General features: G+C 36.8%; 1 protein-coding gene across 1 annotated transcript in view; it reads left to right on the forward strand.

Moving 5' to 3' along the window:
- The window catches only part of LOC126194820 (uncharacterized), a 37003-nt gene extending 12497 nt beyond the window's left edge, over positions 1 to 24506 (forward strand). The window contains exon 6 of the mRNA XM_049933151.1: positions 15512 to 24506. Within this exon, the coding sequence (XP_049789108.1) occupies positions 15512 to 15690 (179 nt within the window). The 3' untranslated portion in view covers positions 15691 to 24506. The remainder of the gene's footprint in view (positions 1 to 15511) is intronic.
- The last annotated feature ends 3280 nt before the right edge of the window (positions 24507 to 27786 follow it).

The raw sequence follows: 27786 nt of genomic DNA on the forward strand, positions 1-27786 counted from the left end.
GTGAAGGAGAAGGTCATTTTAAATAAGTTCATCCACTCACTGTCTCAGATGCAAGGGTATCAAATTAGCATATTTAAGTATAGCTCATTCCAGGCTGGCAAGTTAACTTTAAGGGTGTAAATTTATGTTCTTTCATTTGACTAATTCAGTACTTATATAAGTTATGTGTTCAGCCAGTCACCTGCTCACAGCGATAAAAAGTGTTCTTAGGCAGCAGTAGCTTGTTTGAAACCTTTACAGGCATTGAAACAATTGCAGAAATTCATTGTTGAGAATAACTGGCATGCAACAATTAGTCTGTTTGGGCTCAGTTGCTTTTTTTTCTTTCTGAGAGACAGGCCATATCTGTTTGTGGTGCAGCCCTATCATTCCACTTGTATAAAGTAGGTTTTAAGTGAATTAGTGCTCACTTAATTGTAAAGGAAAATGTGAATTCTTACACTGTTGGAATATTACTAAAAACACCATGTCATTTAGCAACCTATACCTTAGTAAAAACTCTACAAAAAATAGAAGAGCTAAGTGAATACCAACGAGATTTGATATTGCTGCAATCCGATATAAGTTTTCCTCAAGATCAAGAAAGTACTACTATATGTGGACATCACAGATACTATTACTTAAAAGTTTTTGGAAGTCATCAAAGAGATTGTTGTGATCCTTTCAAAAAACACAAACAGTTAATACATCTTTGAGACCAGGTTACTTGTCTTTGTCTACGAAATTAAAACTGCTAAAAGAATTTATGTAAAACCAGGCCAAAAACTGCACACAACATGTCATAAGATTTGTGAACAGAAAACTGACATCAGTGATAGAAATGAAATTGATGTAGATGACCCAGAGGTGATATATCATGAATCAGTACTAAAAAGTAAAAGTATTGAGGATGCAAGTAAAGCTTTACATGATTTGGGGTGCTCTCCTTAAAACTTCACTCCATTCCAAATCATAGGAAGGCTTCAATGGCAAAAAGTGGTTAGAAAAAGTGAAGCATGTTTTTGAAAGAAAATTGTGCCATGCATTAGATTGCAATATTGAAGTTTCTGACCGTAGAGAAGAAAAAGTTGATGATGAAATTATTAAGAAAGCCAAAGATATTGAGGGCTAGCTCCACCCTCTTGATCAAAAGAAAGCAAGGAAACTGAAAACATAAATTGGCGTTTTATCAATTCCTAAATCAAACGGGGAAAGTTATTGCTGATAAAGTGGTAAAGATTGTCACTAATGTCTACCAATATGCTGAATATATTTGAATGTTACCAGGAGCAAAAGACAAAGTTAGCATTCAAAAGAATGTGTATATGCAAAAAAACTCACTCTTTGCCACTTAAGGGAATTATACTCTTGTTTTAAATGGAAGAATCCAAACATTAACATTGGTCTTTCGAAATTTTGTTCACTGAGATCGAAGTGATTTATTTTAGCTGAAGTGCCTGCACTCATTCAGAGAGAGAGAGAGAGGGGGGGGGGGGGGTATCCATCGAAATGCAAAACTGATTTCAGATGCAGAACACATTGAAGAAACATACAAAGAACTTATAAAATTTATTGTACGTGACTCTGAAAACTACAACTGCATGCCTAATCACTATGATAATTGTCCCAATGATGACTGTCAGAATTATTAAAAAAGAAATTAGCTTACAAAGATGCTGATGTTGAAATAGAGTTCAGCCAGTGGGTAAACACTGATCATAGGGCAGAATTGGTAAAGCAGTCTGCAACTGTTGGTGAATACGTGGGCTTGGTGGTAACAAAATTACAGGCACTTAAAAAACACTCAGTTAGATCTAAGTGTCAGTCAAAATCATTGAAAAAATTGATAGAAAATCTAACCTCAGCAAAAGCAGTTCTGTTAATGGACTTTGCTGAAAACTTTAGTTGTGTAATTCAGAATGCAATTCAGAGTTACAACTGGACAAGAAGCAACTGTACAATCCATCCCATGTGTGTTTATGTGGTAAATGAAGAAACTAAATTGGTAATAGTGAACCACTGCTTAATAAGTTATGATATGGAACATGATGTAGGATTTGTGAATGCTGTCCAGGAAGAAATGGATAAGTGGCTGATAGAGAATTACCCACAAGTGAAGAAAATGCATTATTTCACTGACAGATGTGCTGCTCAATTTAAGAATAGAAAAAGATTTAAAAATTTGTGTGAGCACAAAAATGATTTTTCTATTGACGCTGAGCATTCCCTTTTTGCTGCTAACCATGGTAAATCTGTGTGCAATGGTTTGGGAGGAACTATTAAACATATATTGAGAAGAGTGTGTTCAACTAACGAATGATGCACAAATAACAACTGCCTCTGGTGTTTATGATTTCTGCAAACCTAATACTGATAAAGTTGTTGTTCCCCCCCCCCCCCCCCCTCCCGCTTGTTAGAGAAAGTCAGTGTAGATTTCCTATGCCAGAACCTTGAGAAGAGATTTTTGACAACCTGCACAGTACGTGGTACCAGTAATTTTCACCATTACAAACCACTTTCTTGTGTTTCCTTATAGATTAGGAGAGAACTTCTTCTGAAAAGCTGTCCTTGATTATTTTTCATTCAATGAAAATGCCCCACAGTGGACACACACTTGTCCTCGACAAAATTCTTCTGTAGCAGCCAGTGTGCGATTTGCAGGGGGGGGGGGGATTTCCCCCCCTCTGCATCAGACCATCCCCTCCTCTGGTTTTAGTTTATGCATCCCAACCTGGGATGTTAATTTCCCACGCACTGGAGTAAAACTTTACATATAATGTAAATTTGTGGAGCCGAACAATGAAAGTTTTTAATAAGTCTTACTATTAACACTATTAATATGTTTCAGTTTTCTATCATCAGAATAAGTACAACTTTTCACAAATGTGCCTCTAAGTTTTGAATTCCCCTCGTATATCTGTACCCGTATGTAGATGATTTTGTAAATAATCTTTACCTATAGTGTACTTTTAAAGATATAACAAGGGATGGCGTTTCTGATAGTGCATACGCGTCAATAGTGAGTTTCGGCATTAACATCTATTTATAAATAGCTGTTTAACAACGCGTAACGCCACGGTCCAAGCTAGTAACATATATAATTCTACCAACCCCCCTAAGACATCCCCCCCCCCCCCCCCACTGGTAGAAGCACAGATCGCACCCTGGTAGCAGCTGTATATGATGACATGTGGTACTTTGTCTTTGTCAGAACTACTTTTTCTCCATGCTCCTGGACAAGCAGTGTCATTCTTTTGGCCTGAGAAGGAAGACTCTTGTTTTGTGCCTTTGGAAAACATTTTATGTGCTGTTGGTGTTCCTAAATCAACATTAGGCAAACTGTATTACTTTTATGAAAAAGATATGAAGTTAACAGAATATAATTGGTCACAGTGGATTAAAAACAGAGATGCTCTTAAGGAGTTTCATTGATAGTTTCAGGGATAATCACTACTGAACATGTACATTTTAAATTAACATTATTGTGTCTATAATAATTGTTGTTTAAAGATGCTAATTTGACACGCTAAATAAAGTTAACCTGTGTAGTGAAAATGTTTCAATTAAATTTATAACTTTAGGCTCAGTACTTTCATGAGGCAGCCTTATTATAGGTTGTCAGTTTACATAATCTGATTTGAATGACCTGAACAGTGATGTGACATGTTAAATCAATATCCAGTATCTATCAAAACTCAGGATGCTGCTTCTTTTTTCCTTTTTAAAAAATAATACCAGAGTTTCGATAAAAATAAATCTTGTATCAGCTGTCAGAAAGTGTTATACATATTTAAAATCATTGTTTGGGCCACAATAGCTTGATTTTCTGTATTCCCATAAGTCAAGAATAGTTATTAACTTTTTTACCAATAAAGATACATCCCTTCTGTGACGCGTGGAGAAATATGACAGTGATGTGTTGAAAATAAGATACGTTCTGTTATTATTATTATTACTGTCTGAAGTAATGCAATCAAAATAACAAACTTAAGTTGCAGCATTTACATTCGCAAAAAATTTCCATTTTTTCCCCCTCTAACTATATAAAGTATGTGGAGAAATTTCACATTGACTATTGCCATGCAGAAAGTAACTAGTAGAAAAAGTTTCGTGAAGCTCTGAAGCAGTGTGTGTCAGGTATGGATGATCTTACTTAGAATTATTATTATTTTTTCATCACAACATAAAGTATTATGATTTCAGATTTATTTGTGAGTCCATTTGTAGAAAACCCATTAATAATTTTATTTTATTACAATGTGTACTGTTTTGGGAATTATTTAAGACCGATTATGAGTTCCCACCAGGTAGCAGAAATGTGATATAAGCATTTTTCATTGTTCCTTGTAACTTTACTGCTTAAATAATTCCATGTCTGTTAAGTAAGTGCTTCTCTTAACTTATGAAAAAAATTTCAAATTAAAAGCTTCATGAACACCTGAGTTATGGGCATTTGTGTATACAAGTACATTTTGCATTGACATTCCTGCAGAGCTCAGTTATCAGAATATCACTACATTCAAAATTCAATATAGAAAAAAGTTTGAGTGAGAGTAAAAAGATAAGCAAATGTGCAAAGTTTCATGAAAATCTGAGATGATGGGTGACATGATCTGCGTGATTTGACGTGGAATGACCCACATTGTCACAGTTTGATAGATTCGTCTGTGCAATGATACCAGAACTATGTATGTGGATTTTTTTGTACTCACATCTATATATTGTGATTGTCAGTATTGTCAAATGTTGTCTGTAATTGGGAATTTGATAAACATTATAGTGTGAACACTGGTTTCAGTTGGGCCTAAATCTAGCACAGATCCTTTTGGTAGGGTTGAGCAAAAAAGAAGTAGGGCTGCTTGCATGGGGATTGGGTCAGTAGTTTTGTATGTACATCTGGCTTTCAAGCCTAAGTAGAATGCTGTAAGTTAATGCTTAAAAAAGTCAGTAACATCACGTCAGAATGACTTGTGATGTGGATGAGTTGTCAGAGTGATGGCATATGACAAGAGTGTTCGATATACTGTATCATAAATTGAATAGGTGATTGGAAGTAGAGTGGAATGCCCTACAAAACTGTAAATGTAACAGAGTATGTAATTTGTGACACCTCCTTAGACACGTATATGGGCATGGGAACTCTTCTGATTTTTTAATAAGTTATTGGTTTTATTAGATAATCCACTCTGAAACAAGGTTATTGATTGTATACAGAAAATTTTCAGTGTTGCATGAGAGATGGAGTGGCGCGAAGCATCCAAAGAATTATTGCATGAACAATTCTATTGGCTACCATAAGTTAGAATATGAGGGATGTAACATTCTGCAGAAATAAATGATAGCTGTATAATTACAAACATTGCTGTTAGTTATTGGACACATTGTGTAAACATTTTGGTGATGACTAGAATATATCACATAAAGGTTTCTAGGGAAATCAACAAAATGTAAATAAAAGTTAAATTCAGTGTATCAGTAGATAAAGCAACCACTCGCTATGTACCAGAGGCAATGAGCAATTGATAGGCACATAAACAGGATTGGAAACCTTAGTGAACTTTTGGAGAATGTCAGTCTGTGGAGCTAATTAGAAAACTAACTATCTCTCTCTCTCTCTCTCTCTCTCTCTCTCTCTCTCTCTCTCTCTCTCTCTCCGTGTGTGTGTGTGTGTGTGTGTGTGTGTGTGTGTGTGTGTGTGTGTGTTTTCAGAGGAAGCATGTTGTTTTGTACTTAATTGTGTGAATAAATCTTATTTCTCTGCATTTATGTTGAAATCTCAGAAGTCTCATAACTTTTCATAAAACTTAAAAATTAAAAATACAGAGCAATAGCGTTCATGGCTAATAGTAGCACTAAAGTATTATTTAATCAAATATGTAGGTAGCTGCTAATGCATTGTTTATCAGTACTCTTTCAACTTGAAGCACATTCAGTTGAAGAATAAGAATACATATTGCTGACATCTGATAGGCTATGTAATTTTGTCACTGTATTTGTCTGTATTAGCTCTTTCTAAAAATAGCTGGAAAAATGTGAACCAGGCTGTTAAATGATTGATTCACTCATTCTTAGTATTTTAATTATTGCTTGCAAATTATCAAGAACTGGGCATGGAATTTGTCTCCATACAACTAAAGTTAACTAGACTGTTGACAGTGGTCATAGAAATTATTCATACATGTACTTTAATGATGTCATTCACATGATACTGTTAAACTGAATTTGGTATTGCTGTATAAATAATGTTCATTTAGTATTTTAACTTCTTTTGTATGCTTTCTTCAGACTTTGGGAATGGATGAAAAACTGAGGGGTAAGTTATTCTTTGCATTTTCTGTTTGAAAATGCAACTGAACCATTATGTCACTGATTTTTAAAATGCTTTTAATTTTTTGTTCAGTCTGCATGTAATTGCAGGTGTTTGCACTTTGCACACTAGCTATATAGATCTTTGACAGAGTGGCCATTCTCTTAATGATGATAAAGACTGGGAGATAATATTTCTTCAGTTTTTGTAAATCAGTCTTTTTTTATTATTTTATTTAATTTATTTTTTTAAAAAAGAGAGTAGTCAGTGAACAAGGACAACGACACTTTCTTGATGGAACTTTCCATTCAGAATATGCTTTTATGGTGTGTAGAAGAGGAGTATGAGCAGACTGGACATAGCGAGTTTACATTCACATATACATACATACTCTGCAAAACACTGTGAGGTGCATGGTGGAGGGTACACTGTAACAGTACTAGTTATTTCCTCTCCTATATAGGGAATAAAGACTGGCTTTATACCTCTGTATGAGCCCTGATTTATCATATCTTTTCTTCATGATCCTTACATGAAATGTATGTTGGCAACAGTAAAATCATTCTGCATTCAGCTTCAAATGACAGTTCTCTAAATTTTCTCTGTAGTGTTCGTCAAAAAGAATCGTGCCTTCCCTCCATGGATTCCCATTTGAGTTCCTGAAGCATCTCCGTAATACTTGTATGTTGTTCAGACTTACCGGTGGGGAAAAAAACAAAACAAAAAAAAAAAAAAAAAAATTACAGGCCACCTGTGAATTTCTTCAGTGTCTTCCTTTAATCTGACATTGTGCAGATCAAAACACTCTTAGTAGTACTCAAGAATAGGGTGCACTACTGTCCTATATGCAGTCTCCTTCACAGATGAACCACACTTTCCGAAATTCTCCTCATAAATTGAAGTCAGCCATTTGCCATCTCTGCCACACTACTCACATGCTCGTTCCGTTTTGTATCACTCTGAAAAGTCACATCCAGGTATTTAAATAACATGACTGTGTCAAGCAGCACAATACTAATGCTGTGTTTGAACATTATGAGTTTGTTTTTCTTACTCATCTGCATTAATTTTGCATTTTCCTACTTTTAGAGCTAGCTACCATTATCACACCAACTAGGAATTTTGTCTAAGTCATCTTTTATCCTCCTACAGTCATTAAAGTATGAAGCAACTGTAAGAAAATAAGAGATAAGAAAGTAAGAGCCCATAAAATGTGTATTAATTATAATTTGAAATCTGCAACTTTAGGTTGGAATGCCTATATAACTTTTATAACTATAAGAGAACATGGTGGTTTATTGACATTAGAATATCCTAGGCTTTGTGGCATGAATTCTACTGTTTCCCCATTGCTATACAATCATGATCTATCTCCAGTGAAACTGATTTCCTATGCCTTATCTGCCACAATTCACACTCAAATGTAAGGAGTGTGAGGCAGCTGTGCTTGATTAAAAATCGAAACCTTCCTGTGACGGCAAAATTCGTAGAGACAGTACTAAAGGAGTGGACACTTTATATAGTCGTATCAAAGGAAAAATTTACTTGAGTAAATTATAAAATTACAGAGAGACGGAATGGTTGGTCAGTATTTATCTTCGGGAGATACATTATTCAGTTGTGTCAGTGGGTATACCCAGTAGCAGCTGAAACTATTCTAGTTTTCAAAACTTACAAATTTTTTCATCAGGAAGGAAGTAGGGGTAAATTGGAGAGGAGTGGTCTCATCCTCACAACAGGTGGACCCTTCTCAACAAGGGGTGAGATGACCTTCCCCTCCTTTCTAATATTTCCCAACCAACCCCCTTTCTTGCCTGAAGAAGAAACTATTGGCCGTACTGGAATTTTTTTCTCCTGAATGTAAGTACTGCCCAGCCATCCTGATGCACTATAGATACACTATGTGATCAAAAGTATCTGGTCACTTAGCTGAAAATGACTTACAAGTTTGTAGTGCCCTCCATCGGTAATGCTGGAATTCAGTATTGTGTTGGCCCACCCGTAGCCTTAATGACAGCTTCCACTCTCACAGGCATACATTCAGTCAGGTTCTGGAAGGTTTCTTGGGGAATGGCAGCACATTCTTCACAGAGTGCTGCACTGAGGAGAGGTATCAATGTTGGTCGGTGAGGCCTGTCATGAAGTCACCATTCCAAAATATCCCAAAGGTGTTCCATAGGATTCAGGTCAGGACTCCGTGCAGGCCAGTCCATTACGGGGATGTTATTGTTGTGTAACCACTCCGCCACAGGCCATGCATTATGAACAGGTGCTCGATCATGTTGAAAGATGCAATCGCCATCCACGAATTGCTCTTCGACATTGGGAAGCAAGAAGGTGCTTAAAACATCACTGTAGGCCTCTGCTGTGATAGTGCCATGCAAAACCACAAGGAGTGCAAGTCTCCTCCATGAAAAACACGACCACACCATATCACCACCGCCTCCAAATTTTACTTTTGGCACTACACACACTGGTAGATGATGTTCACCGGGCATTCACCATTCTCACACCCTGCCATCCGTTCGCCACTTTGTGTACCGTGATTTGTCACTCCACACAGTGTTTTTCCACTGTTCAATCATCCAATGTTTACGCTCCTTATACCAAGCGAGGTGTGGTTGGGCATTTACCGGCATGAAGTGTGGTTTATGAGCAGCCACTTGACCATGAAATCAAAGTTTTCTCACCTCCCGTGTAACTGTCATAGTATGTGGTTGGCCTGAACGCTTTTGTGCAGTATATGTCCCGTCACGTTTCCACTTCACTATCACATCAGAAACAGTTTACCTAGGGATGTTTAGGAGTGTGGAAATCTCGTTTACAGACTTACGACACAAGTGACACCCTATCACCTGAGCACGTTCCAAGTCCATGAGTTCCGCGGAGCACCCCATTTTGCTCTCTCATGATGTGTAATCACTATCGAGGTCACTGATATGGAGTACCTGGCAGCAGGTGACAGCTCAATGCACCTAATATGAAAAATGTACGTTTCTGGGGGTGTCCAGCTACATCTGATCACATAGTTTATTTTATTTCTACTTTTTATAAACATATCTTTTTAAATGTAGAAAGGCGTGCCATAAGTTAGATGTTGAATTGTGTTTATTGCTTTGATTTTCTCGCAACCTTTGCTGTCAGATATGTACTTAAATGTCATACCCTGTAAATACAGCATTTGACTCTTAAATGAAATATCTTCATTTCACGGAGATTGATAATGTGGTGAAATGCTGTTAAATTTACTTAGGGTGTCTCATTATTCTTGTTCTGCCTCCTATTTTTAACTTATAGTCTTGTCTTGGGTGGTATCCCCCCCCTGCCCCTCCTCCTCCTCCTCCTCCTCCTCCTCCTCCTCCTTTCCCTGCCTTTCACTTTTTACTTGTATGTCCTCTGTGCTCAGTTCATTTAGTGTTGTGTGTCTGTATGTCAGCTGATAACATTAAAAGGTTGCTGGTATTTGTATATTTGTGGGCAGTATCATATACATTATTACTAACAGATTCCACCTTGGTACTTAACAGTACTGAACAGAATGTGGAGCTGGAATTTTGTTGCCTTGCTTAGCCGTCATCATAACAACAGCAGCAGCAGCAGCAGCAGCAACAACAACAACAACAACAACAACAACAGATACTGGAAACTAGCTGCTTCTTGTGTTCAGAAAACAATCCTTTGGACTATCGTAATTTGTGTAGCTCTCTATAGCCTCTATGTTTTGTGATAGTTATCTTAATTTTCTGACACAATTCACACACAGCAATTATCTTTCTCACTTGATATACATCATGTAGTTGAAAATGCAGCCTGTTCTTATTGATGTCCTATACACTTTTGTGCTCTGAAATGGGTGTTACTTAGGTGTGTAAACCATATTTGTAAAATACAAGTGCAACTCCTAATCTTCTAACTCCATACAGACTTGTCTGTATAAAATTTCATTGCACAGCAGATAGTATGATTTCATCTTCTCTTCACCTGCACTTCTATATTTTCACTTTACTAACAATATTCATTCATTTTCTTTTTACTGGCAGCGAAGATTCTTCTTCATTTTGCTCACAACAAATCTTCCTTTTGTTTCATCCCATCTTCCTTTCTTGTGGTTTTCTTTGCACATTCATTGCCTTCCCCTAATGTCATTTTAGATAGAATATTTGGTATTGTTTCGACTTCCTCCTGTGTACTCAATTTCGAAGTTGCATTCTTGGATTGCTGGCATCCATTTGTCCAGCCTGCTGTGTTGTAACTTCGTACTCATTATAAACTACCATATTATTTTAAGAAGAAAACAATTTACACCTTTTAAATATTTTTGAAAAATTCTAATTTGGCACAATAGTTGTCACCTCATTCTTAAAATTACCATTTTCAGTCAAATGACAGACTGTCTTCAGACATGAAGAATGACATTAATGTCGCCAAACAAGATCATTTGTATCTAGATTAATGTTATTCATTAACTGCATCAAAATTATCTTATGCAGGAAGTAACTGATTTATTAGGCATTATGTTATCAGGATGAAGCACAAGGCCAGATTGAAGTGGCATTATCTACAGAAAATTAACTGAACAGCTTGTTGACTCATTCACAACCAGGATGAAAAACCAAAATCAGCAATAACAGTACAGTAGTGAACACAGCAATTCAAAGTGTAGTAGTGGGCCAGTCAGTTGAATTTTGATAGTGTGTTAAAAGAGTCTCTGTGCAAACAAACTGTTCATCACACTGACTAATGACATAAGCTATAGCGACTGGATGCTTCTATGTGCTGTTGTTTCCTGTGGATTCCTTATGTGTAATTGTCCTACAGGAATTCAGACTTGTCCATTTCTATGCTGCTGCTTGGTAGACTGATAGGAAAAAAAGCTTTAAGCACATTTATTTTTGTTTATGTAGTCTGATTTAATACTTGCAGAAAGTTGTTCTTTGTTATTGTGGAATTATTTTCTTAATAGTAACAACTTCAACTATGGTTAATAGAAACATTAAAGTAGATTGGAACATGTTCCCACTATTGTTGTACAGTCACGGCATGGTTGTACATTTTTGTATCCTTCCTGTCTTCACATTACATATATAGTAATAGTGCTAAATGTACTTCCTTCTACTACTGTAGATGGGTATGTATTAGAGAAAAAATTTTCTTTGGTTTCTTTGTGGATGGGTTAATGCTATCCCTGAATTGCTTTAGTTACTATTATATCTGGTTATATTCTAGAGATCAGTATTGCTGCAAATAAGGAATATGCCATGGAGATATAAAAAGCATTTGTAGATGATTGGAAACTGGTGTCACACTCCTCACTATTTTACATGCTAACAAAAATGAAGCTATTTACTGACTGTGATGCTAACAAATTGAGACCATTTGTTGTTAGCAGTTTTAATGTGGAGTAAATCAAGGGTATGGTATGTGTTGCCCACAGACAAGTTCAGTGTGTCCTCTCTCCTCAAGGTATTTTTTCATTCACACATTTTATCACTTGTAGGAATTGACGCCATACCCCGTTGTGCTACAGCTTGATGCTCATGTTGGTTAAGTGTAAGGACAGTCAGCCAGAGATCCTCCTCCAAATTCTTGTCGGTCATACGAACATTCACCTTGCATTATAGTTCTAAAATGTCCTAAGTTGTTTTGTTATTCAAATTAATCTTAAATTGTGGAAGCACACCATAGTTCATTAGGAAACAGGCTCATGTATTGGAAAAATGCTGGGGTGTATCACTCTTTGGTAATGTGTCAATATTTTATTCCCATTCCAAATTTCATTGCCCAGTTTTTCTCACGAGTTAAGTGCTGCTAATAATTGGTAGAAACAGTTGTACAGAAATCATTGTTGAGCTGGCAGCTCACCATGCTAGTGCCGTGATTACTTGTGAACGAAACCACTTTTTGTTTTTCCCCTACAGTCACTGCAATGTACAACACATTGTGGTATATATTTGAAATCCCATTTCAGCCTCTAAATTAAGAAAGTCTGTCATTAATTTGTTTGTATGACACTATTTCATGATTATAAAGTTGCATTTTGTCTTCTCTCCATGACTGTAAGAACTAGCCACCATTTTTAAAAGTTAAGTTGTGCATAATTTTGTGCCCTGTACAAAACCTGTTTCTGTCTAAGAAATAAAATCAGAAAAAGTTTCTCCATTATTTACTTTACAATCAGTGTTGTTGTTGTTTATATTTCACATATTTCAGGTTAGAAAATTTAAAGTATGGAATTTTAAAGCAAAAATAACAAATGTGCCAGGCATTGCAGTCAAAGGTTATATGGAATCTCCCCATTCCTCTAAAAAGCTATTGGATACCCACCAGTTTTGACACATAAGCTTTAGTATTTACTTGTTCAGTATTGTTTGGAAATGGATAAATGTTTTTGTGGTCTAAGAAGTAGAAACTTGCCCCAAATAGCTTTCCAGTTACCTTAAAGAATGATGTACATTCTCCTTTCAGTATAGTGATTCAAAAATTTAGCCAAAAATAGAAAAACTCATTTCTGAAAAGACTTCCCAATCTTAGTATTAGCAAAACACTGAACTAGAAATCACTTATTTTCTCTCTTCGTTGAGGCAGTATGTTTGTTACTCCTTCATGCTGAAGCTGCTGGACGGATTTGGATGAACTTTGGACTGGAGCTAGTGTATACTCTGAATTAACATCTAGACTGCGTTTTTATTCTAAAAAATATCACTGTTTCTGGGGGATGGTCATCGTATTACAGCAGATTTCTGGCTCTCCATGCATACCAAAACAACTGTGATTTTTTTCTGTGTTAGACATGTTGCATCTATTTAGTCTCTCTTTTGGCACATTTTGTAGTTCACTACTCAGTCACATAAAAATGTTTTCTTTAAGTAAATGAATGAGTTGTGGGTGATTCGTATTCTGTCAGCTTCTCCCATCATCGCAAAATTTGCTTGTCCCCCCCCCCCCCAATCCTCCTCCCTCCTCCTCCCCCATCGTCCTGCCCCACTCCCACTCACTCTCCCCCTCACCCCCTTCCCCTCTGATGTCACTGGTTTGCTGGGCTGTTAGTGACTTGTGTCTCAATACCTTCAAGAGAGAACTTCTGAGGTAATGCATAAGCATGAATCGTGTCTCGGCACTAACATTTCTTTAGAAATAGCTATTTAATCCCGAGTAACACTGTGGCATGCTGCTAGTGTTAAATAAGACCAAAATGTAATGTTGAGCAAAATAAAATGAAACATAATAGGCGTCTCATTGTGTTTAATGAGTTGCAGTACTGTTCAAATACACTCCTGGAAATGGAAAAAAGAACACATTGACACCGGTGTGTCAGACCCACCATACTTGCTCCGGACACTGCGAGAGGGCTGTACAAGCAATGATCACACGCACGGCACAGCGGACACACCAGGAACCGCGGTGTTGGCCATCGAATGGCGCTAGCTGCGCAGCATTTGTGCACCGCCGCCGTCAGTGTCAGCCAGTTTGCCGTGGCATACGGAGCTCCATCGCAGTCTTTAACACTGGTAGCATGCCGCGACAGCGTGGACGTGAACCGTATGTGCAGTTGACGGACTTTGAGCGAGGGCGTATAGTGGGCATGCGGGAGGCCGGGTGGACGTACCGCCGAATTGCTCAACACGTGGGGCGTGAGGTCTCCACAGTACATCGATGTTGTCGCCAGTGGTCGGCGGAAGGTGCACGTGCCTGTCGACCTGGGACCGGACCGCAGTGCCGCACGGATGCACGCCAAGACCGTAGGATCCTACGCAGTGCCGTAGGGGACCGCACCGCCACTTCCCAGCAAATTAGGGACACTGTTGCTCCTGGGGTATCGGCGAGGACCATTCGCAACCGTCTCCATGAAGCTGGGCTACGGTCCCGCACACCGTTATGCCGTCTTCCGCTCACGCCCCAACATCGTGCAGCCCGCCTCCAGTGGTGTCGCGACAGGCGTGAATGGAGGGACGAATGGGGACGTGTCGTCTTCAGCGATGAGAGTCGCTTCTGCCTTGGTGCCAGTGATGGTCGTATGCGTGTTTGGCGCCGTGCAGGTGAGCGCCACAATCAGGACTGCATACGACCGAGGCACACAGGGCCAACACCCGGCATCATGGTGTGGGGAGCGATCTCCTACACTGGCCGTACACCACTGGTGATCGTCGAGGGGACACTGAATAGTGCACGGTACATCCAAACCGTCATCGAACCCATCGTTCTACCATTCCTAGACCGGCAAGGGAACTTGCTGTTCTAACAGGACAATGCACGTCCGCATGTATCCCGTGCCACCCAACGTGCTCTAGAAGGTGTAAGTCAACTACCCTGGCCAGCAAGATCTCCGGATCTGTCCCCCATTGAGCATGTTTGGGACTGGATGAAGCGTCGTCTCACGCGGTCTGCACGTCCAGCACGAACGCTGGTCCAACTGAGGCGCCAGGTGGAAATGGCATGGCAAGCCGTTCCACAGGACTACATCCAGCATCTCTACGATCGTCTCCATGGGAGAATAGCAGCCTGCATTGCTGCGAAAGGTGGATATACACTGTACTAGTGCCGACATTGTGCATGCTCTGTTGCCTGTGTCTATGTGCCTGTGGTTCTGTCAGTGTGATCATGTGATGTATCTGACCCCAGGAATGTGTCAATAAAGTTTCCCCTTCCTGGGACAATGAATTCACGGTGTTCTTATTTCAATTTCCAGGAGTGTATATAGAAAAAGCAGAAAAATCACAGGATTTCGTTGTCATGTTTAGTGGGACAGATATGTGAAAATTTGCCTGAAAGTACAGGCTAGGATCACAGGCATATTCTTTTCAAATTTTGTTTTATGAAAGTCGTTGGGATAGAAATTGTCAGATAATTAAGAGCAATTTTAGTGATGCATTATGTTTGTAAGCAGCTTTGGGTTAAGTCTGCACCTAACATCAAATTTTTATTTATTGTTGCAGAATGGGGTAATAGTTTTGTATGTCGTTACAGCATTCTGCATTTTTTGTCTGTAGGTAATTTTTTTTACAGCAGTATTTTTTTCCCCCTCTAAATTATGTTACCAGGCACTACTGCCACAAAGACAGATGCTACTATGTATATTTCATTGTGTTTGTTGTATTAGCATTTGCAGTCAAATTGTAGGATTATATTAATATTGAATTTTTAAAGCCTATTAGTGTACATAAGTTCATATGTTTGTAAGTGTAAATGTATGGCAGTGTCATAATAAATTATTTCTTTTCCTGATAGAGACAATCTGGCAGGCCTTAGTAGCTGTCTGTGAAGAAGTAAGAGATTTGCCAAAGAAAGCTGGAGCAATACTTCTAAACGAATTTATGTGGCGTCAAGTGTTTGGCAGCTCCTCGTCGACAGCACTTGAGTCAATACTGCATCACATAGCAGATCAGTACTTAGAAGATGATAACTGAAACTTTACAACAGGATTGTATATGCATGTCTGCATTTCATCATCTCTAAGTTTTTGTTTACTGCTTCTACATGTTTCATTGCCTTAGGAAAAAAGCACACAACTCACACATTCATTATATTCTGCTTTCATACTGTTACTCATGCTCGTCGTGCAGTTGTGAGATGACAGCACCAAGTAAAAATATCTAATATTGTCATGCTTTTGATAGTAAATGGATTTCCAAAAGGCACATGATTCCAAATACTCACTATTAGACTCTCCACAATGGCTTGTATTTGGCAAAGTGAAATCTGTTAATTTCTTTTTAATTATTTGTGAGAATATGACATGTCCAGAGCAACATATTTTTTGTTTTATATACAAATTTGATTTTTTGTATTCTGTGGAGTAGTGCTCTGACGTCATTGTCTTTTTGTCTTAACTAACATTTGTTGTGTATACGAATTGAAACATTTTAAATATGTCAGACTATGCAGCTCTTGTTGTGTGTTACAAGGGAAGGAATGTTAACTTTACTATCCTATTTTTATTGTGGAGTTGTTCTTACAAAAGAATTATTTCATATCTACATAAAAATGGTGACAAATTTTTCTGGAGAAATGATTTTTAAATTAGTGTCTGTATTTTTCTGACAAACTTGTCTTGCAGAATTATGAAACTAAATCCAGATAGCTATTAAGAAAGAAGACGGCATTTAAAAACATTCAAATACTTGTTAATAGTGTGTTTTACATGATAATGTTTATAATGATGATATTTTATTTTTTATTCCTGGAACAGCTGTTGATAATGATACTGCTGGTAAATGACATATAATGCTAATGGAATTTGGCAGCTGACAATTGTTGTCATTTATGTTTACTACACATGCTTTATTGTATATTGCATTGTATTTAAGGGTGCTCATAGGTTTCAGAAAGTCATTTGCCATTAGTTTTTATTGGTGTTAGCAAATTAATGTTTCCTTGGGCAAAACTTTTAAACATGTTGTTTGTTAGTCTACTATAATCTAGTTTGTTAATATTGACAGTAAACTCTTTTGCTATAAATGCTTTCTTCCATCACATTCATTATGACAAGATCCTTGTATTAATAAATTTATACACATAATTATTTACCCATTGACTGCCATATCACTCATTGGGTGTAGGGTACCACAGCATTTGTATGTGATTAACACCAGTAGTTTCCTACTATGCTACCGAGTGAGGTGGCGCAGTGGTTAGCACACTGGACTCGCATTCGGGAGGACGACGGTTCAATCCCGTCTTCGGCCATCCTGATTTAGGTTTTCCGTGATTTCCCTAAATCGTTTCAGGCAAATGCCAGGATGGTTCCTTTGAAAGGGCACGGCCGATTTCCTTCCCAATCCTTCCTTAACCCGAGCTTATGCTCCGTCTCTAATGACCTCGTTGTCGACGGGACGTTAAACACTAACCACCACCACCACCATCCTACTATGCTATATCAGACAGATGTGGGTGACATTTTGTTTTTTGAGGATATCATTCACATCGGGGCCAATGCCAAGTATAGTTTTACATTTTGGAATGAGCCTTTGGAACTTTCCTCTGAGCCATTTCAGCCTCCAATCCACAACAGAAAGTGAAATTGCCATAATTACCACATGCATATTTCGCAAATAAGACATTTGTTACTATATTACTTACATCTGAAAGACCGAGATTCCTGGGGACAAAAAAATTGCTGATGATGTTTTCCAAGTAAACACCACTCAAGATGAGACCTTCAGCCTTTTCTGAATGGCCAACTGCTAGCTTCAAGGCAGTATGCATCACGTTCTGTGGTGGGACATGTGATCAGCATGTTGCCAATCCCTTCAGCTGTTATTGCCAGTAGATAAATATGATGCCACTTTGGTCTAGCAGCTCCTCATTTTGCCTCACAAGGGCTGAGTGAACTCCCTTTCCATACCTCCCTACCTCATAAAAAATCTGAGTAGGTATTGGGAATTGAATCCTGGTCTTCCCGCACCAAAGTCAAAGACATTAACCATTTGGCTATGGAGGTGGTCATGTTTTCCGAAGTAGTGTTCTGTAGATGCCATCAAGAAGTGGAACTTTCAGGGATATGGAATGAGTCAAGATATATATATTAACATGAGACAAAGACTTCATAGAAACTTAACATGTTCACATGTACACTGTATTGATAATGAGCTGTCATTGTACTGCGTAATGCTATTCACTCTTGTAGCATTTAAATTTGAGTAAATTAGTAAGAATTCCGCTACTTGGAAACAGCTGCTCTTTCTCGAGAGCATGATTTTTTGCATGCTTGCTTTGGCGACCTTGTACACTATGACAGTATTTACAACACACATTCCAAGTAGGCATTCTGTCCCTGACTTTGAGAACTATTTCACAGGAGTCTCTCGGAGTGCTTGATTGGAGGTTTCAGTAATATTTTATTGTTGTAGCCACATATGGCAGGTGGCTTTAAGATTCTCTTGTAAGTTTCTTACTCACAGATGGTTGGTTTTGACATCTGCATTGCCTGTTGTCAGTGGGGCAGGTTTTGCTGAAAGGAGCATGTCTCGCATAAAAAGTACTCCATTCCATTACCATGATACCATTTTTATCATCTTCTGCAGTCACACCTCCTTATCTAATTTCTTTAGCTTTTAATAATGTGGGATGATCGAATGGTATGGTTATACTGCAGCACCAACCTGTGTTTTTCATTGTAAGCAGGACAGTGTCAGTTTGTAACTTCAGTAGAAGTTTTCCAAGAAGAATGTACGCCCCTCATTTACAAATATTTGTGGCTGATATTCAGGTAATGTCCTTGCAAAATCCTGTGTCTTGTTGTTCATCTCAGAGTAGCTGCAGCAAATTTTACTATTTTTGAAGAATTAAGTTTGCAAAGTTTTATTCCATTTTAGCTTTGTTGGGAATTTATTGACGAACTACTAGTCTGTCTCTCCAAGGAACAAGTGTTCATCACCAACAAAGTTTTCTCCTTGTGTTAAAATACTTCCTGAAACTTCTCGTGCAGTACATCTCTAAGTGGATTTACTTTCCCCAAACTGTCATCAGGCATTTGTTTTCATTATCTACCAAGTGAATCAGGTGCAACAGAATGTCAGACAGTGTATTGTGGTTAATTGATTTGGTTAACCAGTGGAACCCCAATATTGCAACATTTCAAAAAATGTTCAAATGTGTGTGAATTCCTAAGGACCAAACTGCTGAAGTCATTGGCCCCTAGACTTATACACTACTTAAACTAACTTACGCTAAGAACAACACACACACCCATGCCCGAGGGAGTACTCGAACCGCTGGCGGTAGAGGCCGCGCAATGTGTGACATGATGCCTCTAACTGCAAGGCCACTCTGCATGGCTTAAACATTTGTTAAAGCCCATCTACATAAGTAATCCGAAAACCACCTTCTCTCATCTCTACATGTTATGATCCATTCACTGACTGGTGTGACAGTCTGCTGCTAAGTGTAACTAGATCCTCCATATATCTGATAGTTTTAAGCATGGATAGGTCTAAAACTTCATTGCCCACAAACAGGGAAAGGGCATCAAATGATGAACTGGTTTTTGAAACAACTTTTTGCAAACCAGATTTGCCTGTGAAAGCAAATGATCTCTGATGTCTTCAGCATTTGATCCATTTCACATTTCCAGTTGCATGGGTATCTTCTTTCTTCTTCTACTGTATGCTTTACCAGTTCATTCTTTTCCTCTGCTTCTGTTTGCTGAATTACTGCAGCTGTTGTCCATCTCATTATTTCCTTGCTCCCTGAATTGCAGGGACTCATCAGAAACAATATATTGCTCATAATTACTAGCTTTTAAAATCCTTTGCATGCCCTCTTCAGTCAACCTTTCACCAGGCATTATTGGCTGTGCCTGGTGACAAATGAGATTCAGATTTTCAAAAGTAATAGACAGTATGTGCCTGTCATGATGATGATGATCACACGCAGGTGGCCATGCAATGACACTGCATTTGTTGCATGTGACTGAAATTTTCTGTTACTTATACCTAATGTTCTGAGGTTAAAAAGGTGTGAAATATATAAATACGTGCTTCTTTCACACTACCAGCAAGTTCGGAAATAAAAACTAATTGGCCCCAGGAGGATTAATTTCCAAATATACCATGACTGCCAGAGGTTGAAGAATGTCTCCTACATCTGTTTGATGTGGCCTAGTTGAAATGGCAGACAAAGGGTTAAGAACCTTTTTCATCTTGTCACAGGAAATACTTTGAACTTTAACTTAAATACTATGTGTGAAAGTTTGTTAATTACAGAGTCTAACTTTTGTTAACTTTGATTTCATCCAGTGTTTTTAACAAAACAGTTCTGCTCTGCTGATTTTACTTATTAACAATGTTTGAAATATAGTTAATTCATTTAGATTCTTGCTTGTGAGTTTCACAGACATCTCAAAATAAAGTTTATCATTTGGTCAGCTATGTATTGGCAGATGTAGTACCTGACAGCGGCATTGTTTGTGAGAGATACACTTGTAGAAACCCTACAGACAGCCTTAACTGTTGGTCTGGGGTTGTAGTATTTTCATTGTTCCTATGTATCTTGAAAGACTTGTCTGCTGTAAATTTGTTTGATAAGTCATTTTATGAAGTGGACTTGTTCCTGAACAGGCCAATGTTTGCCATAGTTTTGGAAAACACTAATAATGTGTAGCTGTCTCACCAAGAAATTGTAAGAAAGTAGTCTCTTTGATTAGCATATGATATACTTTGATTGCTTGACTACAGGCTGTGTATGAACAAGTGGACTAGAACTGTGAAAAATTACCTGTTTATTTCTGAAAAATCATAATAAGCACTCCACTGTTGGCTAAATGTGAGGGGAAAAGTAGAAGATATTAATGAGACAGTGTGAGATGCAGCAATAGTCTCCAGCTTATCTGCTGTTCCCAAACATGTTGCACAAAGCTCCTTATCACTGAACATTAATAAATTCTATTTTCTGATCATTTACATATGTACTTATGAAAGTTCATTTTTTCTGCATTAGATGTTGATGCACAATATTGGTGTATTTTATTGATTTTTTGGTGAATGGTTCACAGCTAAGTTTGTTTATAGTACAAATACAGCACCATGGTTAGGGCTTTATTTATCCTTGTTTCATTATTGTACATATTTTTTTCAGTTACAGCAGTAAGTTTTAAATATTATTTTTATACTATTTGGTTGTTTATGTGTGTGTTTGTGGCCTTTTATTTCCTAAATTCAATGCTCTATATGGTGACAAAAACATAATCATTGTATCTGAATGTGGATTTGTTATTGTAAATAGTGTAGCCAAATACTAAATCTTACTGTGAAGCTACAAGGGTATTTCCATTTTTACTGTTGTGCCAGTTCATAGACTTGTTTAGTATATCATTTCTTTTGTAGTTGTGAATTATGTAATATATTTTAATGAATAGTTACATTTAACCAAATGCAGTTAGGTCAATAAGATACACTGTAAAGGTGCATTCTCTGGAAGTACATAGACTGCACAACATGAAAAGCAGGTTAAACACCTTAATATTGTGAAGTGTTGTATTGGCATTCATTGTTGAAATCCAGAGTTATCTGTAGCATATATATAATTGTGTGTATTCAGTTTCCATTTACATTATGAGACTACACTCTCCAGCCACAAGCAGTATATAATTTGTAGTATGTTATTATTTAACTGTCTTGTTGCCGTTACCTTTCTAACAGCTCAGTATATCATTTCATATCAGTATAATTTTATTTTGAAGTTTGAAGAAAGTACCATCTGTGATTAGAAAATATCTAAAGCAACTTTCTACCAAAATACCCAGCCATTAACAGCTTCTTGATTATTCTTGTTTAAAAATGTTTGTGTTGCTCGAACATCGTAAGTCAGATGTGTGATAGAAAGCAGTAGTTATGAAGAGCTTCTTGACTCAGTCTCTAAAGTATTTGGTTAAGATATGACTGCCTTGTGTCTAACAACTCTTATTATAACTTGTCATTATTTTGAGCTATTCATACGTTTCTGATTATAAGATTTGTAGCTTATAATTTGCTGTGACTACTACTTATTTGTTGTCTACTACACTGCTCACTTTTTGGAATTAATGTGGATTATGTGATACTGTATGAGCACTTCAGAACATACCCCTTGATGTGAAAAGCACATCATGAATACAAAATATGACATAAGTGAAAAAAAACTACATTTGTATGAAATACTTGTTATTTTTAACTACAACTTTTTCTTACAGATTCTACTCAATGGTAATCAATTTACAGCAATGTATTATGATGCTGAACAATCATGTTGTGTATTTGACTTTACTTTCACTTCCTTTTTCAAAAAGAATTACATACTGGAGAAGCCAATTCAACACTGAAATCTCCAGATTTTCCAAGGAACTCTCATATTTTTGTAACCATAAGAAACGCTCTCGGTATGATTATTAAGAATCGTGACATAATTGTTTGGGCTTTTCTGATGATCTAGTGACTTGTTGAATAATCGGGATTTCTGCCAGATGTTCGCGCTGTTCTCATACAATATTTCAACGGCATAAATTGCCCTGATATTACATAAACCTTTTGTTCATTATAATCATACTATGTTGGGCACTTGTGAACTGGAGGGTGCCATCTGCTTTTATATTGCTATCAGATTCAAAACAAAACAGTCTTCGGAAAACTGCCTGCTGCTGTTACCATTGCAGATAATGTTGACTATGCTACAACATTTAACCTATATCAGTCAATGACCTAAAGTTTCTCATAGATTTCCTGTGACTAAGTCAACCAGATAATTTTTGGCATCTAGTGGAGTTTATGGTATCAAGTGTTATATAAAAAAAACTTGTATGTACTATACCTTAGAATTATCTGACTACTTAGTTTGTGTGCATGCTTTTACTTTGACCTGTTTGCGACATGTTTGCTCACACCTTTGAGCATCTTGTAAGTCACAGATAGTGAAATTCAACTGCGAGCTTGTGTACGTTTTAGTGATGTTGGACATTTGAGATTATGCGGAACATGAGTTATATAATTGTTAAAATTAAAATACTGATCACCTATTATTTTACACAAAATGACATTTTGCAATGCACTGCTTGGATTATTGCCCTATATCAAAGTGGCACTATCAGCTGGTCGTTGATAACTAAAGAGCGATGTATGGTCCAGATGGGTCAACAACAATAATGCTGTTTGTGAAAATAAAGTCACTGTACACGTGTAAATTGGTTACACAATTACTATATGAAGGGTTCGGCAGAAGAAAGTGCTAACCTCAGTATGGTTAGAATTAAGTGTGACACATCATCTATCATATTTTTGAATGCACCAAACTTCCATGTGTACCACTACTATATAATATTGAGTATATAAATTGATTTGTCTTTCTCCAAACATATAACATGCAGTAACACTACATATGCTTTTGTTAGGTAAGAGTTTCTTGTGTCATCCTCTTCATATATTACTTACAGAGTAAAGATTGAGGCACAACATTTATTTTTTATTTATTTTTTTTTTATTTGTAGCACCTTTCTTTTCACCACAACATGTGCCATGAACAGATTATTTGTAGAACCAGCAGTCAATAAATAGTCGTTTCTCTGCTACTGCCTGAAGCAGAAAACCTGTGGATAGCATATAACTATAACTGGATATCATTAGTGGTTTGCTTGTTATCTTTTCTAAGGGTGAGGTAACCATCACTGTACATAATATCTGGCCACATTCCATGTGACACTGACTTTGTGAAAAGGCTGTTGCAGTACAACTGATCTGTCAGGATTTTCCTACTACATATTGAAAAATGTCAGTATTATTAAATATATTTTATTTAAAATATTTATTTTTAACATTTTACAGTATTTGTTTATAATGTCAAAATATGTAAAAACCAAATCAGGGCCATTTTCTTTCCTTTTACTTGACATTTCTCATAAATAAGCAGCATTTATTGAAATAATTTAATGCATACTTTCTATATTGTGAAATATATTGTATATAGTTTCTCAGTGGATAAAAGGAAAAGCCATATATTGTAATGTAGAGCCTCCAGAATAAAATAATACAATCAAGAGGTTTAAACTGTGCTGTTTCTCTGCTAGTTTCAGACACAGATATTTTATATCAGTAGCTGGAAGTAAATTGTCATATTCTTGCCCCATATCTTTAGATTTAACATCAGAGTACATTAATTGAATTGTGAGATATTCCTGTAACATTTACAGTTTTTAATTTTTACACGTTGCACAAATGTCAATATATCTTAAGGGATGCAGGCGTGTTCTCAGGAATATCTCTTGGATGTTTTAGATTGTGTAATGATTTAAGGTTGATATGACACCATATAAATTAATTGTGCCTTCCACATGTGCAAATAGTTACCAACATAATCATCACATTTCAGAGGCTCAGAATATATTTTTCATATATTTTTGTTACGTGCCTTTTTAAGTTTCTTAATTATAAAGATTCTAATAATGATAATAAGTCTGTTATATGCAGTTGAAGATGCTGTATTTGTTAATACTCGTAGTAATTGAAAACCATACGACTGACATAATGGTGATTGGTTGGTGTATATTTTCAGCAGTTCTAATGGATGTGGCCTACATGAAATGTCCTTAATGGTTGAGAAATTTGTAATACTGTATGGTGCAAATGTTTTTTGCATAATCAGAGTAATTTTTAATCTTGACTTGCTTTATTGGAATAATATCACATTAAATGTTAAAATCTGTGGTTTCTATATTTGTATATTTGAGAGAAGAGTATATCAATAAATATATACAGTTTTCTATACATTGTCCATTATGTTTGATATTGAATAATCATATATGATAATAAAGCATAATATTTCTATTGTCAAATTTGTTTAATCACACTGTGCTACAAGAGAAGACAAGACTAAACAAAACAGATCTCTTGTATGAGCTGTACTAAATTATGAGGCACCTAGAAATCAAGGGAGGTAAGTGTACATAACCATGTTGTGAGAAAGTGGAGCACAAGCCTCTTTAACTGTGTTTAATCTGTTGTGTAATGAGTTTTGTACTTTACTGATGCACTGATTATGTATACCAGAGACTGAAAACTGCTACTTGTTCCATGTTCTGCCACTCAAGTGCAGCACCCTGTTAGCTCCGTATGCTTAAACTATGTGACACTACTAAACACCTGAAGATGCTGCTTTAATGCTGTGAAATCTGTTTTGAATAATTCATCACATCTGTTTTTGCGGTCTTATTCAAGTTCAATTTATCATGAATTTCCATGGCTGTGGCTACCCATATCATGAAGCCGTACATCAGTTTTCTTATTACATTTTCCTACAAGTGCACAAGAAAGTTTTGACTTGTCTATAAAATATTTTTTGCTAAGGCTGAAGTGGCCCCTTTTTTCAGCTTAAAGACCCTTTTCCATATTTTGCGTATTTGCTCATTTAAACTCTTTTTAAATATACATGTGGCATTTCTTGCAAACGAAATAAAAATCTTTAATCAGACCCACATCAACTGTCACAAGTTGAAGGTAAGTACCTCTTTCATATAAATCATCTTCATAGTTTGTAGTTCCATGAAAGTACTGTTATAATTTCACATTTGTCTGATAATGTTATAGAAATGTAGCATCAAGTTTTAATACTTGGGGCCGGCCAGGGTGGCCGAGCGATTCTAGCCGCTACAGTCTGGAACCACGCAACCGCTAGGTCACAGGTTCGAATCCTGCCTTGGGCATGGATGTGTGCGATGTCCTTAGGTTAGTTAGGTTTAAGTAGTTCTAAGTTCTAGGGGACTGATGACCTCAGAAGTTAAGTCCCGTAATGCTCAGAGCCATTTGAACCGTTTTTAATACTTGGTATTTACCATTTTCCAATAAAATATAACAACTTCCAGAACTACAAAAGAAAATTCCTTCCTGTCCAAAACTCATACAAGGTTACCAAAATTATCATATAAATAAATTTACCTCAAAGAGTTTAGGTTATGTGCAACCTAATCAAAGAATAAATATTTTGAATATAGGTATATAGAATGAACATCAATAAAATACGTTATAAATGTGTGTTATTCTATCTCAAGTCACCGAATTTTATAGTACATGATTTACTTAAAATTAAAAGGAGATCTAATGGCTGTCCTTACCTCCATGAAGGGAGTTTGTATGTAGTGTAGATACACACAATGAAAAAGAAGAAAAAAAAAGAAGCTATCCTAACTTTCAGAACTGTTAAACTGTTAACTTCCACTCAGAAAGAAACTAAAGTTCTGAAAGCTGAGTTAGTTTTTTTTATTTTTGTGTGTGTATGTCAACTTAAACAGAAAAATTTGCCTCCAGAATGAAAGTCCTTGTCAGCCATTTAGTCTCCTTGTATTCTTGTAGTTTTTCATGTGAATTTACATATTGATACATTGTTTGCTTACAGCGTTATGGATTTTATATCAACAGTAAAAAATCGAAGAGACCTATTTATTTCTAAAGTTATCTACTATTTTGGGATGTATGATAGGCAGTGTACTCCACAATGTTAATAGATATTAAGCTGGCTGTACTGTGTATGTTTACACTGTGTCTTTTGTAATACCTTATTCTGAATTTCTTAATTTTTGTTTCAGTTGAGTTTTGAAAAAATATATAATTATTTATTTATTTATTTATTTACTGTATTTAGTCCAGTAAATCATTTTTGTATGCTGTTTGTACATACGATACAGGACAGTTTAAGGTAACTCAATTAATTTATAGTTATTACCCAACAGAACAAACTGGTCATTTGACATGATGGCAACACTGTCATATTTATGCCCAAGAAGCAAGAAGGGAGGTAGCAATAATGTACACTCCATTTGCAACGAGCAGAGCAGAATCACATTTTAAGCATTATTAAAATTGCTGAATGGTGTGCCCATTTAGAACAGAATAGACAAAAATATACAATATTTCTCACATTATCTGGTCAAAATGCTTCACAGTCAGTTTCTGTAACTCTACCTCCACTATAGTCCAATCCACGAGCTATAGCGGTTCGCTCATCTTGTGGCACAGACGGGAATGGCATTGTTGAAGATTGCAAGTGACAGGTGCAGTATGCATATGTGCATTTTTTCCTGTTTAAGGAATCGTATATCCTGCAAATTATGTCTCTTGCTTGCTTATGCAGTATTTGTCACTTACCACCACCATCAGCAATGACAACTCGCAACAAATGAAATATAAATTCACTAAACATCTCACTATGATCGCATTAGCTATGGCATTCAGAGTAGAGAGCTCAGAACACTACTGAATACATATTGGCTGTTGGAGTATGCATGACATAGTTACACAGAACAAGCCTAAACTTGACCGCCATTGTTCGTGCCTCCAACTATGTTGACATAACTATTTTCTACAATTGTGCCTGCTGATTCATTGTCTGTGGTTTCGATCACAGATGATAATGCCGAATCTTTGTTAGTATCTATGCCAACCGATATTATTATGTTCTCTGTTTCCCTGTCCATCAAAGTGTCTCTCCTCCAGTAGTCATTACACACTTTTTAACTTGGCACACAGTGTTTGAATTCTTCTTATGTCATAACTGTAGAAGTTAATAAATAGGGCTGAATGCCAATTGAATGCATTGTCTAGGGAGTAGCAGTTCTGCTTTATAATGCCATGGTCCTGGGTTTGAATCCTCCTGTGTACTTCAGATTTTTCTTTGGCGCAATGATTTGCGCAGGGGTCCACTCAGTCTTGTGAGAGCAATTGAAAAGCTTCTTGAATATAAAAGTAGTTAAATTGACACACAAGGCACTGAGGTAGTGTTACGTCCAAATTTTTTTGGGTTAGGGTACAATATGCCAGACGTATTACTTCCACAGATCCCATTCTGTGCTAGATTACAGACCAGTTGTTAGGATTTAATTCAAGATTTTGTGGCAGCAGTAGGTAGGGAACCATTTTCTTGCAAGATTTTGTCAGTGGAATAAGGAGAAGAAGGTTAGTGCTCCTTAATTATGTCAAAATTTTGCTCCCCTTGTCTCCGCATTTTTAATTTTTTTTCTTCCTACATTATGCGTTTTTCTGATATAGTCA

This window comes from Schistocerca nitens, chromosome 1 (genome assembly GCF_023898315.1).
Source record: "Schistocerca nitens isolate TAMUIC-IGC-003100 chromosome 1, iqSchNite1.1, whole genome shotgun sequence".
Classification (NCBI taxonomy): Eukaryota; Metazoa; Arthropoda; class Insecta; order Orthoptera; family Acrididae; genus Schistocerca; species Schistocerca nitens.